Source organism: Sprattus sprattus (assembly GCF_963457725.1).
Source record: "Sprattus sprattus genome assembly, chromosome: 1".
In the NCBI taxonomy this organism is placed as follows: Eukaryota; Metazoa; Chordata; class Actinopteri; order Clupeiformes; family Clupeidae; genus Sprattus; species Sprattus sprattus.
In genome coordinates this window covers 57,214,317-57,234,835 of record NC_137920.1, presented here as the reverse complement: position 1 = coordinate 57,234,835, position 20,519 = coordinate 57,214,317, and the positions used below count along the sequence as shown (strand labels likewise).

The window sequence follows — 20,519 nt, the reverse complement described above, 5'->3', positions numbered from 1 at the left end:
ATGTATCACCTACCATCACTGGTTAAACCATTAAACAAGACAAATGTTTACATAATTATTGCAAAGAGGTACTGAAATCTATCTTACTTTAACTGACAGAGGCAATGGTAGTTTTTAATTTAATGCCTTTTTCTTGAGGAGAGAGAGAGAGAGAGCGAGAGAATGAGAGTGAGATAGAGAAAGAAAGAGAGAGAGAAGCAGGAGGGGGAGGATAGAGAGAACAAGTGGAAGGCTGACATTACGGATCAAAAGCTGGAGCAAACACACCAACCTGCACCAGGGGACATCAACATACATGTTCTGCTGACTTCAACTACCCCCAGGCGTAGCGTGGAAAACAAACCACATGTATGTACTCACAAAGACTGTAAAACCACATGGACTCACAAAGACTGTAAAACCACATGGACTCACAAAGACTAGAAACCCACATGGGCTCACAAAGACATGGAAAACCACATCCACAACAGTGCTTCTGAATTGTGTATGTATGGTGAATCTGACTCCTAGGTCTCTGAGTACAGAGATTGGATGTTGGCCTCTCTTTTGTTATCTATGTGGTCTAAGCTTCACATAAGCATACAGTCGTTGACAAGTGAGTGCATAATTACAATCCCGTCCGTGTGTTTCAAGTAACAATCAATCAGGACAATGACTCCACACATGTCATGTACACATTCAAATCACATGATTAACTAGTCGTTATATGCACACATAATCATAAGCCAAACATGTGACATACAGACCACTACAAAATGTAACGTCAGTGGACTGAAACGGTAAACAGATCAAGCTACGGGGAAGGATAAGGAGAGGACAGAGTGGTTGAAATGGGAAACTAATGACAGTAAGTGCAGTTGGGAAACATGGATCAGGCTCTGTGCAGCCCATAGCACTGGGAGGCAGGCAAAGAGGTTGTTATGCACTAGGTGGATGGATGGGTGGATGGATGGATGAAGAGAAATCCAGAGGCCTACCTGGCACGTGAAAATGCTTGGGTGCTTGGTTCGTGGTGGGCGTGTTCGATCTGGCATCAAGCTGACTGTAATAGGGAGAGCTCCTGCCACTCTCAGTGCCTGCAGTCAGCCCAAGACCAATGAGAGAGCGTGAGCGTGGGCTGGACCCGCCCCTAGGAACCCACCTCCCCCTCCCTCCCCACCCACCTACTGCCCAAAGCTCAGGCCTTGCAGTGCACAGCAGCCAGTCAGGGAGGATGTGTGATTAGTGGCAAGCTCTCAGACTCATTCATGCCTTACTATAACACTAAAGCAACAACAACAACAACAAGCACATCTGCAGGTACTCAGTTTATTAATGGTAAATGTGCTGCAGTTTCAGGTATTTGAATATATCTTTTTATAGTTTTAATATTTTAGTTCTTCAAGAGCTTAACTGTCATTGCATTAGCATTGTCGTGCTGGTGTTAGCAAACCACAGCAACATTAGCAGAACTAGTGGGAACTCCTTCTAAGACAAAAGGTCCTCTCTGGAGAGTGCACTAAGCATGATGGGGGCAAAGCGTGAGTTCAATAACAGGTGTGCGTCTCATTCTCATGCGCGTCAATCAAGAGAGCAGAGCCTAGGGTGGGTGCATTAGGCACTGCTCTTCAGTGAGGAAGGAGAGATGGCATGTGTGTAGTGACAGGATGGAGAAGAGGCCAACCCTCTGCAGTGAACCACCATCTGACAGCAGAGCTGAGGCTGTGCGCCCAGAGTTAGCTAGACAGGTTATTACCGTCTACACGCACACAGCCAGAACACTCAACTCGTGTCAGTTTTTGTCTGTCTCTAATCGTTGGTGATGGAGGGGCCTGAAAGCGCCCTGTCTTTTCAGTAAGGCAGGTCCAACACACTGCACAGTTAACGGTGGATGGTTTTTCTGCAGAGGGTTGGGGAGTGAGTGTATGAGTGGCTTGTGTGCAGGCTGAATCTAAAAAACATTTATTTTTTTTGTCTCCAAAAGATTAAGATAAGCACAGCAAAACAATTTCGAACAAAAAAAACAATATACAAAAAAAAATAATCAATATAAAAAAAAGATCAAATGTCACCTCATCTGCCATATTGATTAAAAAAAAACACCCAAATGTCATGGCTGTTGTTAGCCTCATGAATTCTCTTCCTCCCGGTGTGTCCGTGTGCTGAGGGCGAGGGACGCGGCTGTCATCGACTCACCAGAGCGGTAGTAGAGCTGAGGCGAGCGAGGCACTGTGGGAGACATGCCCTGCCGGCTGTAGGTGGGCGAGTCGATGTAACCCGGGCTGGAGGAACGCCGGTGCCGGATGTCCATGCTGTCGTAGATGTCCTGTCACGGAGCAGTCAGCAGGGCAGAGTTTATCTCTACACTCACGGCTAATCAGTCACTCATGACTATGCTTTAATATACACAAATATAATGCAATACAAATCAATATAATATATATATTATATCAATACAAATAAAGGTCAATACTGCCTTTATGGATCAAATGTCCTCTGACCAAAGCTGATGCAAAGAACATAGCACTAAAACCGAAGGCTGGAAACACCAGCTATGACATACTTCATTCAAACACATATCTTCAAAAACAAACATGACTTCTGAGCAACTAAACACTGGACAGTGCTAAAACACTACAAGTCCCATCAAGAAACGTCACGGTTCAAGAAAATTACCTGAGAATAAGGAGAGAGAGTCCCCAGAGACTGACGTATGGAAGGCCATAACAGAAGAAGAACATAAAGAGAAAAGGAATGAAAATCCATCCTATGGTCCCGATTCCAAGCCTGGGCAACCCATGCTAATTAAGAGGATTAGTACAATCTATACCAAGGAGAAGTGGAAAACCGTCTCCATTGCAGGCTCTACTGACACGATACACCACAGTACAATGATGTTTAAATTATGATTAAACTATTAATAATTATGTCACTTAAGCACTCCTGAGCATTAAAATAAAAGAATAGACTTTGTGCTTGTTAACCTTTACAATACTACATTATTTAGTTTAATTAGGGCAGAAAGGGATTAAAGGACTCACAGAATCAATAGTGGCACCTGCCTTTTCGCTACATGAATGTAATATTTCTCTCATCCCTCTCACGACGAGGAGGAGAACTGTGTTTAAAAACATTAGTGCAGGGAGCACACATGGAGTCTGGAGCACTACACAGGTGCATCAGTGACAAGCAGCGCAAGCAGCCAGGCAAGAGGGGGTCTGGGATAAGGGACAACTAGCCCTCACACACACATAAACATGTACACACACACACACACACACACACACACACACACACACACACACACACACACACACACACACACACACACACACACACACACACACACACACACACACACACACACACACACACACGTGCGCAGGGGTTAAGTGTAACACCAGCATCTCAGTACCTCCCCATAGCTGTAGCGCTCTAGCCTGTCATCAGAGCAGTATCTGTGATAGGACTCATAAGGAATGAGATCGGGCTGTTGCACTTCATAAATAGCTTTAATCTTAGGAAGAGCTGCCAGATCTTTATAATTTAGGATCTCGCTTTCCACTTTGGCCTGGAGAGAGAGAGCACACAGAAACAAGACAGGAGAGAAAGAAGAGGAGAGAGAGAGAGAAAGAGAGAGAGAGAACGGCGGTGAGTGGTAGTGCTAAAGCTTGTGGTGATGCTGACAAGCGGTCCAGACGGAGCTGAGGTCAACAATCAGCCACAGGCTTTAGAATGAGGAGGACAGACATCACACACTGAAGCAATGAAGCTCGCCCTACCCAATAGACATTACACTTATGCATCACACACACACACACACACACACACACACACACACACACACACACACACACACACACACACACACATCCACAGAAGACTTGCAAACAACATCCCCATACACACATAATCAGGAACGAAGAGCAGAGAGACATTGCCGGTTACACACAGAGAGCACATATAAAGCAGTGACTTGTGTCTTCTTCATCCTACATGAATCATGGCAGTAATGTACAACAGTTTACCATGAAGCATAAATAATATCAATAACGGCGGCCCAGTGCAGAGTTATATTATGCATAAGGAGAGCATACATCACTGACGGCAACGTATGGTGACACAGAAGGTGGCTGTATGCTCTAACCACATCATAAACGCCAGGCAGTCAGACACACCACAGAACTACACACAAGCGGTTTCAACTCAGTGTGAATCCTCTAATGATGTTTTGCCCGCAGACAGATCATGTTGTGGGTGTTTGAAGTGTGATCAAAGTCCTCTAAAAGTTACAGTCGATGCATATCCTTGAAACCTCTTTTTCAAAGATAAATAAGACACGGAAAACAATAACACCCACGCATAAACATATAATTATGTTGCCCATCAAATAGCCCTCTATAAGACTGGTCTGATCACCCCCAATGGCCTATATGAGATTGTCGACAAACCATCTACAGACTTTAAACAAGAGCACAACTGCTACTTAAGTGCTACTTACACAGATCACCCGGCTTGGAGAGCCTATGCTGGATCCAGGAGGGGAAATAGATGCCTCAGAGGTACGTCTTAGCTGTAACAGAAAAGGCACACACACACACACACACACACACACAAACACACACACACACACGCACACACACACACACACACACACACACACACACACACACACACACACACACACACACACACACACACACACACACACACACACACGCTTTTTTTTTTTACAGAATGCTCTCATAACACAAAGACAGAGAATCCATCCCTCCATATCAACTCCATATCCGATCCAAGCCACCACTTTGTATCTTTGCATTTCTGTAAACCAACCTAAGAATGATCAAATTTAGGACTGAGAGTCAGAGAGTCAGTGTTTCTCCTAAAAGTATCCATGCTAAAACTCAACAGTCAAACAAATTCAACTCCTCCCTTCAATGGTTTCTTGAGAGTCGCTCCCCTGTGTGATACGAAGACTAAGACACATGATTGACAGGCCAATTATTGTGCTGTCTGCTTGGATTCCTCCTTATGCTGACTGGTTGGATGTAACAGGACCAAGGCATCTATTATTTTCTCTTCAGAGTGCTTGGCACCACTGACAGACTATACCGCATTGTTCAATGGCTGACTGTGAGGAGGAGTTCAACAAACATTTCCAAACCCCTCTTCTGATGGCACGTGTCTGTGTATGCGTGTGTTGCTGAGCCAAAGCGAAAGAGACGGAGGGTGCGAGGGCTCGATGACTTACTCTGAGTTTTTTCTCCATCCGTGCTGACTGTTTACACGTGGGATGCCAAACCTCTGAACCTGTAAGATGATACAACACAAAAGGGATTAGATGAGCCACGACGGGACCACTCAAGTCTGCGGCAGATCACTGCCTGTCTGAGGCTGGTTCAGGCTGTACCCCCAAGACACTGGGAGAACAGATGCTGCTTCACAGCTGAAGCACTTTGGCTGGAATTTTTGCTATTTTCCCTGAGCTGCCCCACCCTTCTCAGCATTCATCAGCTTTATCTCACTTGATCAAAAGAGCGAGCTGGGACATCAGCACTTCCAAACAACACCCACATATCATCTCATCCACACAGGCCCATATATTACAGTGCAGGAGCTTCGGGGCTGAGGTTGTGACTCTTTCTCTCTTTCTCTCCCTCTCTCTCCCTCCCTCCCTCTTGCTCACTCTCTTTCTGGCTCTCACACACATGCACACATAAAAATACACCAAGCCTCCTACACATCAAACACGCACCTCCGTGACTATAGGCTGTTCTTGACCTTCCTCTTGTGCATGTTTACTAGCACACAGGATACCTCTGCAGCGCATCATGAAGATTATGAGAAAATCACACATCCACTTCCTGACCTGGCATCACTCCCTGCTGCTGCTGCTGCCACCGCTAATGCAGTGAAGGGCAATTTACTGCCTCTGGCATCAATTCAAATCAATTTGGTCTTCATGTCCACTGTATAAAATGTGACTAATATCAATCCTATCATTCACCAAGAGTACGGGTCTCGCCACACTCTCTAAATCAATATGTATATGCCATTTTGAGGCAGAGGGAGAGATGGAGGGAGAGAGAGACAAAGGAAGAGGGAGAGAGAGAGAGAGAGAGAGAGAGAGAGAGAGAGAGAGAGAGAGAGAGAGAGAGAGAGAGAGAGAGACAGGAGGGAGGCATATTATCAGTTTTAGTAAGAAAGTTACTCTGGCCCCCCAAAAAGGTCATGGCCACCTGTAAGATAATTGAACAGTAAGATACAGTCCTGACAATCTTGTGTCCCTCCGTAATGACTGATCTGATGATTGATCTTACATTAGAAGCTGCCGGTGTACAGGAGGGGCAGCATATAGACAGGCGTTTCACTGGTTATCCAATCTGAGCACGCTTACTTTATCATCAAGGAGCATTGCCTTGTATATTAACTGAATAATACTGACAAATCGTGGTGATACCGGAACAAAACATCATTCATCCTACCTACATGTGACCGATTGGACAAATACACGGTTCATAGGCTAGCACTGGCACGATAAGACTGACGGATAAGCAGATAGCCCATCTAGAGCAGACATCGGCTGGTGTGCGGTGCACAGGTCAGTGGCAAAGGCTGAGTCACTCTCTGCAAAGCCCAGAGCTGAGCTGAGGCGCCGGGCGACCTGAGGAGATCTCTCTTAACCACTCTCCTAAATTATGCACTATAAACCAACAGCAGGACTGACACGGAGGCTGCTCAAACGACTGCAGAGCTTCAAAACGATGGTCCTTTAAAGTGATCACTGAAATATTTCAAGGAAGCTTCCAAACGCTCACAGTGTAGGCCTACAAACACACAAAAAAAACTTGAGCGTCTAGAAGCTGTTTTTTAACACATCAGGGGGAAATATTATATAAATAATAAATGACACAAGCAGCGATTCATTAGTGAACACACCGTGGGCCGTTAGCGGCACAGCCTGCTACACTGGGAGACCTGATGAGCTTGTGCAGCCGCTGCAGTTGGAGTCAGCGGTGAACTATAACAGAGATGAGGCCAACCAACCTGTCAGATACATCTCCTCCCCCTCAGCAAACATCATATGGCATCTGGCACAGCGGGCACAGGCGGGGTGGTAGTGCTTTCCACCTGCCTACAACAGGAAGAGAAAGAGAGAAAGACAGAGAGTGAGAGAGAGAGAGAGAGCGTGAGAGAGAGAGAGAGAGAGAGAGAGAGAGAGAGAGAGAGAGAGAGAGAAGGATGAAACAGAAGTTTATACTGAGATTGTGAAGTACATTGAAAATAAACTGATGCAGCCATGATCTAAGGGCAGAGAGAGAGAACCTAAAGAGGACTGCAGACTCTCAGCTAAAACACTTCTACAGTACCATGGCTCTGACTCCTCTCCTCTCCTCTCCTCTCCTCTCTTCTCTTCACACAATCAGCTAAAACACATCTTCAGTACCATGGCTCTGACTCCTCTCATTTCTTCTCTTCACACAATCAGCCTGTAATTTTGCCAACTGCTGTGATTCGCCATGCGCACCTGCTGTGCTTTTTAAGACACACCATTTTCACACTAGAACAGCCTCCAAAATCTCAGAGACTTCCCTGTGGAGAGATAAGTCAGGGTGGAAAATTTGACTACGGCAAACACAGTGAGCACGTCAATGAAGAGTGAACACAGAGAGAACATACACGTCCTCTTTATGCATTCAGCTTGCCATGAAAGGACCACGGGCAAGGCAAATTAATCAAGGTACTAATTACAGCTCAAGATGCAGCCACAGTTTTCATGAAGAAGATGTAGCCATAGTTGTATGACAGACATATGGGCTCGGTGTGTTAGGGTGAAAGCTTTGTGCTTTGGCGCATTCTTTGACCGCGCCTTCCCCTCCCCTCAGACGCTCTGCGCTCTCCCACTCTCTGGCCCATGAGCTGTCGAAGGACCCCACACATTCACTGATGATGACAGCGCATTAAGGAAAAGGTCACTGTTTTTAGTGGCCCGAAGGCACACGGTCTGAGCGTGCGTCACATCCCTGTCTGTGCTCAGCAAGAATCTGGGATTGATTTGAAAAAGGCCTCACTGCTAATGGAATGCACAGGAATGCACACATGGCACTGGGACACGTCGATGAGCGCCCACCTGCCGGTGAGGATGGACAGATGGGCATCCTCCCAGGTGTGTCCCTTGACAGGTCAGTAAGGCTTTATTTCACACAGCAATCTTTCCATTCCAACAGGATCTTGTGTTCTGCTGTGTCGTGTCTTTCCCCATAGGGCTAGAGGTAATTGGATACAGCCTCTGCTCTGTGTCTTATAGATTAGTGCAGAGGATGCTTGGTATGCTCTATATGCAAACCTATAAAGTGCATGTAAGCACTCGCTTAACATGTTTCCACATGCATGTTAAACATGCAAAACATGACCCTCAGCACACACCTCTGCATCTGAAATGAGCATCCTTTACTGCAGCAGAAAGGCAGGCCCTCACGGTCATTAACATGGAACACACGCCACTGGGGAAAAAATACCCTTCTCTGCACTTCCAGTGCAAAGATCCAGACCACCTATGATCTGCGTCAAAAATTGTAGTGTCTTAATAAATAAAGAAAGGGGAGGTTAGAGCAACTCAACAGTGATTCTGTGTGAAAGGCAGGACCCTAAAGTCATAATGGAGGCTGACACAGTTATGCAATAGAAGCATGATACTCAGGATGGAGCTACGGCAAGAAGAATACAAACCCTCTGAAAATACATTCACACAGTCAACCCACCTAGACACACTTATAATAGACACATAGTCATCCCACATAGACACACAGATGCCAAAACACCCAGAGAAAAACAAACTGACAGGTCAACAGCACTGAGTTGTATATCCCAATAGCCTAGAGCCCAAAAAGCAGAAGCAAACTACACGTTGGGACATGCAGGTGAAGAAGAATAGAGAACATCACAGTGAGACTCTCCAACATGGCAGCACCTAGTGTGATATTTATAGTGCAGAACAGTACAATGCAGCTCATCACAGATATTCTTCTATAGTGGCACACATGGTCAGGCTAAGAGTTAAAGGACTGAAGAGTTGCGAATCACACTTCTTATATTCATGTGTGTGCGTGTGTGCGTGTGTGTGTGTGTGAGTGAGTATCACTGTTACTCATTGCATTCTCCACATCATGAGACATCTGTTCTTAATTGCCCGGATACCAATTGATAATGGCAGCCTGGCAATTCTCCTGACCTACATGAAATGGGCCCTCCTGTCCCTCTCCTGTCAGACCTAGGATACTTAAACTGGGCCAGGTGATACAGACCCTCTCCTGTCAGACCTAGGATACTTAAACTGGGCACGGTGATTAAGACCCTCTCCTGTCAGACCTAGGATACTTAAACTGGGCCCGGTGATACAGACCCTCTCCTGTCAGACCTAGGATACTTAGGCCCAATCTCAATACTTCCCCTTACCCCTTATCTTCCCCCTTACCCTTGAAGTTGCGCGTTCATGTGAGAGCTAGTGGTGTCTCAATACCCAATTTGATCAAGATTAAGGGGTAAGATTAAGGGGTGTATGGCCCTCGTTTTTGAGATGATCGGAGAGCTACCTTGCTCCTCCAAGGGCTATCCCAGAGCACACCGCGAAACCAGCTCGGGAATTAAAAAAAAAACATGGCTGCTCTAAGCGAGGAATATTTTACATGAATAAAGCTATCTACACAACTTTTTATATGTTTATAATGACTCGGTTTGATCTGAAATGTGCTACTCGAACGATGCATAGTATTGTAGGTCTTAACTGAAGCTTTCAAACGGTAGTTTTAGGATACAATTAGCGCGTATACCACCACTCCATTGGCTTATATGGTAGCTTGCCAGCTATCATGCTACATACACTACATGTAAGTATTTTTGGCTTATAATTAATTTAAAAATGACGACAGTCTTGTTTCGTGCTTTACACAGTCGTATACATATATATTTGCAACCATGTTCTTCATTAGACTTTTTTTAAATCGCTAGTTTCATAGCTTATACAGTCACGCATGACGTACCCGAAACCGAGTGGCGTCTCATTTCATAGGGGAAAGATCTCAGCCCTTGGCCCTTACACTTGCAAGTGCTAGGGTTAAGACAAAGACAAGACAAAGCAAAAGGGGCAAGGGGAAGAATCGAGATTCGGCCTTAAACTGGGGCCGGTGATACAGACCCTCTCTTGTCAGACCTAGGATACTTAAATTGACACTTTCTCTGTTCTAGTCAGAGAAGCTGGTGAATCTTTACGTGAAGCCATGCTCTCTCTCCCTCTTGGTGTTAACCATTGTAAAGAAAAAAATAAACTCGTTCCTGATTGTTCTACCATTTCCTGACTGAGTCTCGTAGGTACAAAATGAGCATCAACACTCACCTCTAGAACTCGTCCACTGATGTACCTGTGGCAGGTCTCACACTTGATTCCAAACTGGGCGTGGTAGTCTGCCTCACAGTATGGGATCCCATCCCTGATAGGGAATGAACAGAAAATAAAATAAATTCATCTGCCTACTCTCTACAGACACTTTGCAGTAAAAACATCAGATGACAGGAAAGATGAAGGGAAAATAATAGACGCCACACAAAAGTTACAAATAGCATAGGGATTTGTTAGGTGCAACACTACAAAGACTGTAGAGATTTGTTTGTCTGCTGGCACAGTGTACTAATGGCCTGATGGAGACAGATGAAACTCCTTGAGGACAGGATGACAACGGCCTGTGCTGTGTTCTTGTGATATAACTAAACTGTGTCCCATTGCAATTTACCCACTATCTTCACCATTACAAATGATATCCAAATGATTACAGGTGTTTTGCTCTAGATCCCTATGAGAGTGTGTTGATGACGAGTGGACAGGTAAGCAGGGACCTACTTGCTGATGTATTCCCCAGTCAACACAGTGCCGCAGGTCTGACACTTGAAGCAGCTGACGTGCCACTGTTTCTCCAGGGCCAACAGAGACTGGCCCTGCTTGATCTCCTCGGTACACCCCGCACAATCTGCCAGAGGAAGACCACACAGAGAATACATCACTCTTCAAGAACTTCTCTTTTCTCCTTGTCATTTAGACTGTTGTGGGGGGAAAATCATGATGAATTAAATAAACGACATGGCAAGGACAAATAAATAAATAAATAAACGATGTCCCGCCGGCTGCCCGAGGCTCTGCTGTGTTAGTTTTGTGTTGATCAGGTTGAGATGAATGACCCGTGGCTGTGCCGTGCCGCCACACAGACGTGTAATTGTGTCTGTCGCTGGCCAAGTTGGCCACTGCTGGGATTTACGGGCCGAGTTGATTCATGGCTACGCGTGGCACTCACAGTGGAAAAGGTCACAGTCCCATTTGTTCTCATTTAGGGGGACTATGGTGGGCTGGTCCATGCCTCACCTCCCCCCCCCACCCGGAGAGAGAAGATGGCCTGTCTGACAGCGATGAGGGATTTGCTTCCTGCCCAGTACTGCGTCAATCTTTCTACTTGGTGACGAGCCGTCCATCACCAAATCCTCTCCTACCGGTCGGCCACAGGTGACCCAGCCCCTCTGGTAGTCTCCTGTCATCTTTGATCTATGGACGCCCCTAAAGCGCCCATTCAAAAAGCTTATACTGGACTACAGAGCATCTGGTTTGCTGCTGGAACATCTGGTTCAAAACGTAATGAGAAACGCCGTGGATTACAGTGGACCTTTGACCTTGATCCACATCTTGGAAGGACGTTACAAGCAATCAAACGGGAGGAGGAGCTTCTGGCCATTTCTACTGACAGACTCTATGGGATGTGAAGCAGTTTCCCGTCTCACATTGACAGGGCTGGGTTCCCACCGCTGGTAGGTCCTTGAGAACAGACATAACTGATTACCTGTAAAGACTGGCTGCCTGCACAGACTTGTAGCATTCTGTGGCCCTACCACACAGGACAGCAAACGGCTACTAATCACAACTTCAAGAGAGTTCAAGGTCACCAAGGCACTCCCTTGGGCCAGCAATAAATTCTGTCAACACTGGACAGTTTTATGACATGAAATTACTCCAACAGATACGAACTTGCTGCTGATATGTAGTCAAGAATGTGTATTTCTGGACAGTTAGTTTGGTCACTGCATAGTGAATGTAAGATAATTCAAAACAAGATCAATCAGGATACCAGTGTGGCAGGACAAGATACAGGTAAAACAGCAGTAAACATCCCTTTGCCCACAAAAAAAACGATACATTCCACTTATTGTATACTCCAGCAGTGATGAGCGCATGGAGCGGGTGCTATTGCATGCATGGCTTCATGCTTACGGCTGGGTCCATGGATCTTGACAGGTTCATTGGTGCTGACGAGGGTGTGGGAGCACTGCTGACAGACACACTTCTTCCCACAGAAAGTCACTCGGTCTCCAATGGGGAACGGCTTCCTGTGGCCAAAGTAAAAAAGAAAAAGAACTGATATTAATCTTGAAAGAAGAGTAGTCTCTGAGTCTTTTCTGGCAGAATGTCATTTTTGACAATGAATATTCACCTTAACCATACCTTTACCATTACCATAATTTTCATAAAAAACCTAAATCCCTGCTTTCTCCATTTTCCAGCAAACAGCATTATAGTTTACTGTGTGTTAATTGACAATGAGTGAGACCATCCTGGGCAATCAGAAAAAATACCTTAGTCACATGCTAAGCTAACAGCCCTTAACAAGCTAATAGCCCTTTTGGTAAAAAACATGACATGTAGTCACAGAGGGCTAAGCAAACTGAAACAGCACTTTGTGTTAACAGTGTACTACATGTGTCGTAAAACGCGGTGAACGCAGTGAAAAAAGAAACACAGTGGGGAAAAAAGCATGTCAGGTGAGATCACACTATCCATTAAAATGCAAATTATGGCACGTGAACACTTCAGACGTCTGTCGTTGATAAAAGTGTCTCTGCCTGGCAGTAATGGCTAAAGTCCTGCAGGTGAAAAATTCACCAACAGGGGGCAGTCTTGCAAGGTTTGACGCTACTGATAGGAGGATGCACTGAACTCCATATGGTGTAATTCAGTCAGTTTAAGGGGTTAATCACAGACCATGACTCTGCAGTACCATGGAGCACAGAGTAGCAGGGTAGATGCATGCAGGGATCCGCCAGCCTCTGGACACAGTTCATGAGCACAGTATGTCTCACACATATGACACTTTATGCACACAAGAAATGCACACACAACCACATTCTCACATGCATGCACAAGCTGACACACAAACAAACACACACACACACATTCAGACATGAATCTTCCATCACACGCACTGGTTAAAGCTACATTTGACTTCTTCTTCTATATCTTTTGTAACTGACACAAATTCTGCTCTACATCAGGCCATCTCAAGTGTGTCAATCTTAGCTGTCAGAAAACAGATGAAAGGCAACCTGGTTTCCTCACAGAAACAGACACAGACACAGATACATCCTCCCTCCATCTGCACACACACACACACAAACCGGCTGTGGGAATGAACTCCACCTGGAGCCGCCCCGGTGGCCGTGGGGTCAGCCCAGACTGACACCCCAGCTGGTGACTCCTGTGCTGGTCAGCTGCCTCAGGCTGTGACCCTCTCCAGGGACCTTCCTGGGGCATTCCTGAGCCCCCCCCCCCCCCCCCACACACACACTTGTTCACTGCCCAACACACCCAACTGTGGCGTGTAGAAGGAAAGGACTGAGGTTGCCACCCCTGAAGCCTGAGAGGCCACCACAGTGGCCACCCCACAGCCCATGACCCCAACAGGCTCCTACTGCTGGGAGAGCAGATAATGCACACGCTTTTTAACACTAGAAATATATATTCATCCAGCTGAGGGTTTTCTTTTGAATTTTACATTTACATTTAGTCATTCAGCAGACACTTTTGTCCAAAGCGACGTACAAGGGAGAGAACAATCAAGCTATGAGCAATAGAGACCTGGTGTAACAATAAATATAAATACTATTTCACATATGAATAAATAAAGGGCAGAAATGTGACAACTACAAGTTAAGAATTGTCATTTATCTATTTGAGTGTGGGTGTGTTTCTCTCCACATTTGCTCCTGTTAATAACCGGCAGATACAGTATCGGTGTTTTACATACTGCGGTGCAGTACACAGTACTGCTGTTTATGACACCACAGTGCCCTCCAATACACTGCAGTCATGTGAAGAAGACAACACGGCTGTACATCCAGTGATCAGCAGAAAGCCCATTAACTGTAAGACACAGTGTTCCTTCAGTGCTACAGTGTTGTGCAATAAAAACAGAGGAGGAAACAAAGCAAACGCGCTCACAGAGCAATTATTCACACCAGTCAGGGCTATTCCCCACAGGCCAGAGAGAATTAAAGCCAATCCCCTCAGAGCGCAGGCAAGCTGCCGGTCTACAACCTCTCGTTTAACACACACAGGATGCTGTCTGCTAGACACACACACCTTTACACAACACCCCTCCCCCTTTGTACCTACAGCGAGACATAGAGTACATTAAGAAAGCATTCAGACCCGTTCACTTTTTTTCACTTTGCTATGTCACAGCCTTATGCTAAAATCATTCCATTTCATTTTTCACCATTTGACGAATAATCTTTTTGAGGACTCAAAGGAAAAACATTTTCAAAACATTTCGTTGTCATGTGGACGACATCTTAGAGTGCTGATAATAGGCATATTTTGCTTGGTAGCAGGCAGTGGTAGTGGGGCGCCAATGGTGGAGAACATATGTGCGCAATGTCCACGGACAACCATCCAGAGATGTTCGACTGCCTTCAGGTCAGGGCTCTGGCTGAGCCAATCAAGGACATTCAGAGTTGTCCCTAATCCACTTCTATGTTGTCTTGGCTGTTTGCTTAGGGTCACTGTCCTGTTGGAAGGTGGAAACTTCCGCCAGTCTAGGGGTCCTGAGCGCTCTGGACCAGGTCTTGCTTAAGAGTTTTCTCTGTACATTACACTTGCACTGACAGCAGTTACATTCCTGCACTTTTTTTCTTTTTCTTTTGTAAAATAGTATTTATTGTTACACTAGGTCTCTTTTGCTCGTAGCTTGACTGTTGGACATCGCTTTGGACAAAAGCTTCTGCTAAATAACTGAATTTAGATGTAAATGTAAACATTGCTTAGTTCAGCTTTCCCTCAACCCCAATCAGTCGCCCACTGCCTGCTGCTGAAAAACACCCCCAACGCATGATGCAGTCACCACCATAAACACCCCCAACGCATGATGCAGCCACCACCATAAACACCCCCAACGCATGATGCAGCCACCACCATAAACACCCCCAACGCATGATGCAGTCACCACCATAAACACCCCCAACGCATGATGCAGCCACCACCATAAACACCCCCAACGCATGATGCAGTCACCACCATAAACACCCCCAACGCATGATGCAGTCACCACCATAAACACCCCCAACGCATGATGCAGCCACCACCATAAACACCCCCAACGCATGATGCAGTCACTACCGTGCTTCACTGTTGGGATGGTGATGAGTGGTGCCTAGTTTCCTTCCAGACATATTGCGCTTAGAATGATCCCAAACTGTTTTATCTTGGTTTCATCAGACCACAGCATCTCTCACACTCACAGTGAGCATACTACCAGCTCTAGCAATAGTCCTGGGTTTTCCAAACTTCTTCCATTTAAGAATTGTTATGGAGGCCACTATGTTCTTGGGAACCTTCAAGGCAGACAGAGATGTTTTTGTTAAGTTCCTCATACACAAAGCTGTCTCGGAGCTCTGCAGGCAGTTCCTTCAATCTCATGGCTTGGCTTTTGGCTCCTTCTCTGATATGCACTGTCAGCTGTGAGACCTTACATACACAGGTGTGTGGCTGTGTGCCATTCCAAATCATGTCCAATCAAATCAGTTTAATACAGGTGGACTCCAATCAATGTATAGAAACATGTCAAAGACGATCAGGAGAAATGGGAGGCACCTCAGCTTAATTTCAAGTTTTCATGGCAAAAGGGTTTGAATACATTGAATGTGATTTTCCTTTGTAAGACATTTGCAAAAAAGTCTCAAATCCTAATTTTGCTTCGTCATTATGATGTATTGAGTGTAGACTGATGAGGGGAAAAAATTAATTTGAATGATTTTACAATAAGGCTGCAACATAACAAAATGTGAAAAAAGGGGTCTGAATACTTTCTTAATGCACTGTATAAATACATCCAAAACACCACACAAACACACCAGAGTACACACACGTAAATGCATATGCTGTATAATCTTTCCTTTCAGGGATATACCTGAGTGTACGCATGATAGTCTTTGGCCACCAGTCAACACACTGTGTGTGGCAAACAGCCTCCAAGTTCACTGCCAATGTGTTTGTGAGCACATGCAGTGACACATTCAGGCAAGAACACAATAATGTACCTGTAATGCCTCAGTAACAGGTTTCCCGGGAGGCTCCACTACCTCCACTCCGCAAAAGACCTGTTGTTGCAGGCCTCCCCCTCCCACCCAACCTGCCTGTGTGTTTGTGTGTGTGTGTGTGTGTGTGTGTGTGTGTGTGTGTGTGTGTGTGTGTGTGTGTGTGTGTGTGTGGGTGTGGGTGTGGGTGTGTGTGTGTGTGTGTGTGTGTGTGTGTGTGTGAATTAGGGGCAGAGTGCAGAATGAGCCTTTATCACAGCTTGGATTACTTCATTCGTTCATTACTTCATTCATTCATTCATTCATTCATTCATTCATTCATTCATCTCATCTCACCATTCATAATCTCAATATGTCGTGTCAACTCTCCCCGCTACTCTAGTGTCCTATGAGTGCAACAATTCTTCTTGACTCTTGACTCGCCATTTGTGGACTACCATAATGTCACACGCAAAGCTCACAGCTCGTTGCCCTATGAAATTAGGGGCCCTGTACGGTGTGTGTGTTTGACAGACACAGCAACAGAGACAGGCAGACAGAGAGAGAAAGAGAGAAGAGTGTTCACAGCACTAGCTAACTACAACATGGAGAAAGACTTAATGCCATAATACCACCTCTAGCTGCAAGGCACTGCACAAGGTGCCCCAGTTCTTTGTGACGGCAAGAAACATGAGGGCATATTCCCTGCACTTGCAGAGTAAACCCAGCTGACCTGCTCATCGTCTGTGCTCCTTCCTGAGTTGCCCCATTTCCCCTTGTGTCATACGCAGCATGACACTGTAATGGAGCCCAGCACTGTCTAGTGGCTGAGGATGATCCTAAGGGCTAAAGGAATAGCTAGCAACATATCACAGCATTCAGATGACATGTCTTTCTTATGAACTTCCAAATTACTGCTGGATCAGGCTAACATAGAAGCCATGAGCTGAGGGTTGTACTGTTGTGATTTCCCACAACGCACTGCCAAATGTACCTGCACTGGCTGCAGACGAAGCACTTGGGGTGGTAGGTGCGGCCCAGGGCTGAGACCACCTCTCCCGTGATGAACTGTCCACAGCTGTCACACTGCGTGCCGTACAGCCGCTGGTAGTCCTCCGTGCAGATGTACTCGCCACTCTTCTGGAAGAATCCGGACCGGGCCAGGTCACAGCCGCACACTGCAGACGCACAGAGAAACACACACACACACACACACACACACATGGTTAACAGCCTCAAGCCAAAGCAATATAGCAAAGTGGGGTGGAGATAAATGAGATGCCACTTCTTCATACCACAAACAAAAGCCAAACCAGACTCAACAGTACTCCCAAATGTTATTGTACCAAGAAATCACACATCAAGCACTAAGCACTGTGAGCGAGAGTGTGCAATGCTACGGAGAGATTTATGCCATATATATACATTAGTAATGCTTCACATCCTGTAATCTGTTGAAGTGGATTTGAAAGGGAGCTAATGCAGGACTAGATGTTTAACAACACTCAAGCATTTTCTCCATTGGTTGATATATTTGTGTGGCAGGCCATACAATGCTGATGTAGCTGCATAATTTATAAGGAAATCTAAGGTAAATCCATTAAATGAATGGCCTTTAAATCTATCTGAGTGGATTGGATCAATTTGCCAGCTCCCATTCAACCTTTTCCTGAAATGTTAACTGATCCATTTAAAGTGATCTGCCAATCAGTCTTAAAGGGAGACACACGGGCCCCTGCTTTGCAAAAAGAGTCCAGAGGTACTGTAAGAGATCTCAACGATATTTAATTATATTATAATAAGAATTAAAATTCAGCTATCACAACAAGTGTAACTGTAGTGCACACAATGGAATGAATAGCTCAGCCTTTCACAAAACAGAATACGCCGGAAAATCTGTTGTGTAATTCAAGGAAAGGAACTCTGACAGTAATATAGAGCAAAAGTGAGCTCTGCTGAGTTTTCAGCCCAGCTCCAGAATAAAAGCTATTAACGGTCAAATGAAGTCACTGTAAACCAAAACCAGGAGGTGAGCTTTACAGATATTTGTGACGCCTTTGACACTTTGTTTGTTATTTGTTTTCCAACAATCATGTACCCGGAGCGATCAGGCTCATCCTGCTAGCGTGAACCCTGCCAGGCCACTTCTCTCCCTCGCTCGCTCCCTCAGGAAGTCGTGATTGCTCCGTCGTTGACCCCAAACACTGTCTAAATCATCACTGCATAATGACATTAACACCACAAAACAACACGTTCACAGGGGGCATCATGCTCGCTGTAATAGAAGTCAACACACATTGTTGGGTCAGTGCAGAGATCTGCTATCACAAACAATTAGTGAAAACACACATTCCAAGTGTGTGTGTGTGTGTGTGTGTGTGTGTGTGTGTGTGTGTGTGTGTGTGTGTGTGTTTGTGTACAGTGCCACTTGAAAGTATGTGAACCCCTTGAGCACTTAAGCGTTTTCTGTTGTTTTACCATGATTTTTCATTTTTTTATCACCAATTTTCCATAGATGAAATATCAGGTTTATGTTTATCATTTGCATGTACTTGTTTAGAGGAAATTGTTTGAGAAGCTGAAAAACTACATGAAACATGGAATTAGTCCATTTCAAAAGTAAGTGAACCCCCAGCTGAATTGATAAAGTCAAGCAGGTAACAGATTCAGTGAAACTTATTTGGGTGAATAATTAGTCAATTGAGCAAACCGATCATCTGAGACATCCTTAGGGAAAGGTTTGGGCAACACAGATTAAAAGAGAGAGGAAACCAACCAAACTACTGTAGTGCCAAGGTGTACCCACACAGATCAACAATGCCGAGAGGAAACGAGATATCCGAGAACATCAGGAAGAAGGTACTGACAGCCCATCAGTCTTGGGAAAGCTATAAGACCATCTCCAAAAGATTCCAGCTCCATCCATCCATCCAAGACAAATAATTTAGAAACGGAGGGCATTCAACATGACCGCATCTCTGCCTAGAAGTGGACGCCCATCAAGACCATCACCAAGAAGCACCAGAAGAAGAATAAATCAGGTAAAAGTCAACCCACACATCACCTCTAAAGAGTTTCTGACCTCTCTGGCAGCATCTGGGGTAGATGTACATGGGTCTACAATCAGACGAAAATTGTTGGTTTTGATCGTGACAAAATAATTCTATCTCGGACTCATCTGTTTAAAGAAGGGACTTCCAGAAGGCCTTTGGTTTATCCAAGTGCTCTCGGGCAAAGTTGAAACGGGCAGTCTTGTTCTTTCTTGAGAGCAGAGGCTTCCTTCTAGCAACTCGATCATGAATGTCATGTCTATTCAATTTTCGTCTGATTGTAGACCCATGTACATTCAAGGGGTTCACATACTTTAAAGTGGCACTGTATGTGTATGTGTACATATGTCTGCAAGTATATGTGTGTGTGTGTGTGTGCATTTGTGTGTGTGTGTGTGTGTGTGTCTTGTGTCTTATAAGATTGCTGCTGCACTGAAAGTCATCCACGAGCAGGCTTCTCTGCGCTGCCCCATGCAGCCAGCGCCTCCTCTCTTTCCACTCCTCGCTCTCCACTCCCCGCTCTCCACTCCCTGCTCTCCCCTGTCTCCTCTCTCCCCACCCCCCTCTCACCTCCTGCTCGTCTGCCTCCCCCTTGGGTGTGAAACATGATCCACTGTGCTGCGTCTCTCATCCAGCCGGCTGGAAGCAACACGCTGCAGCATGTACATGCCTCTCTCCCCCCCCCCCCCCCCCCGACACACAGCAACATGCCCCAGAGCCCTGAGCTCAGGAGGCTGCACACAAGACGCCGGGGCGGGCTCTGTCAAGGGTTGAGTGTTCTGTATGTGCTGTTTGTATACAAGGGGTTGATAACCTAGTACTGCTATTAGGGAGAGACTATTACCCTGCCTCACATTTATCTGGACACACACACACACACACACACACACACACACACACAACTTGACTGACTTACTTATCCTAAGATTTTTAATAGGCATATTGATGTTGCTCAGGTAAGGGAAGCCTTATTGTAACATGTGCCATGGTGCCCTCTGCCCTGCATTGGCATCCGTCTGCCACCCTCACGGCCCTGCGTTGGCATCCGTCTGCCACCCTCACGGCCTGCGTTGGCATCCGTCTGCCACTCTAACTTCTCTCCCT

At 45.6% G+C, this 20,519-nt stretch overlaps 1 protein-coding gene across 1 annotated transcript in view; it reads right to left on the bottom strand.

Moving 5' to 3' along the window:
* LOC308375663 (actin-binding LIM protein 3-like) overlaps positions 1-20,519 on the bottom strand; it is a 60,059-nt gene that overhangs the window by 11,671 nt on the left and 27,869 nt on the right. The window contains exons 3-14 of the mRNA XM_080851843.1: positions 17,360-17,543; positions 12,290-12,405; positions 10,877-11,003; positions 10,376-10,469; positions 7,030-7,117; positions 5,234-5,292; positions 4,481-4,552; positions 3,395-3,550; positions 2,656-2,685; positions 2,176-2,305; positions 978-1,076; positions 272-313 (exon numbers count right to left, since the gene is read on the bottom strand). Coding sequence (XP_080707969.1) covers positions 272-313; positions 978-1,076; positions 2,176-2,305; positions 2,656-2,685; positions 3,395-3,550; positions 4,481-4,552; positions 5,234-5,292; positions 7,030-7,117; positions 10,376-10,469; positions 10,877-11,003; positions 12,290-12,405; positions 17,360-17,543 — 1,197 coding nt within the window. The remainder of the gene's footprint in view (positions 1-271; positions 314-977; positions 1,077-2,175; positions 2,306-2,655; positions 2,686-3,394; positions 3,551-4,480; positions 4,553-5,233; positions 5,293-7,029; positions 7,118-10,375; positions 10,470-10,876; positions 11,004-12,289; positions 12,406-17,359; positions 17,544-20,519) is intronic.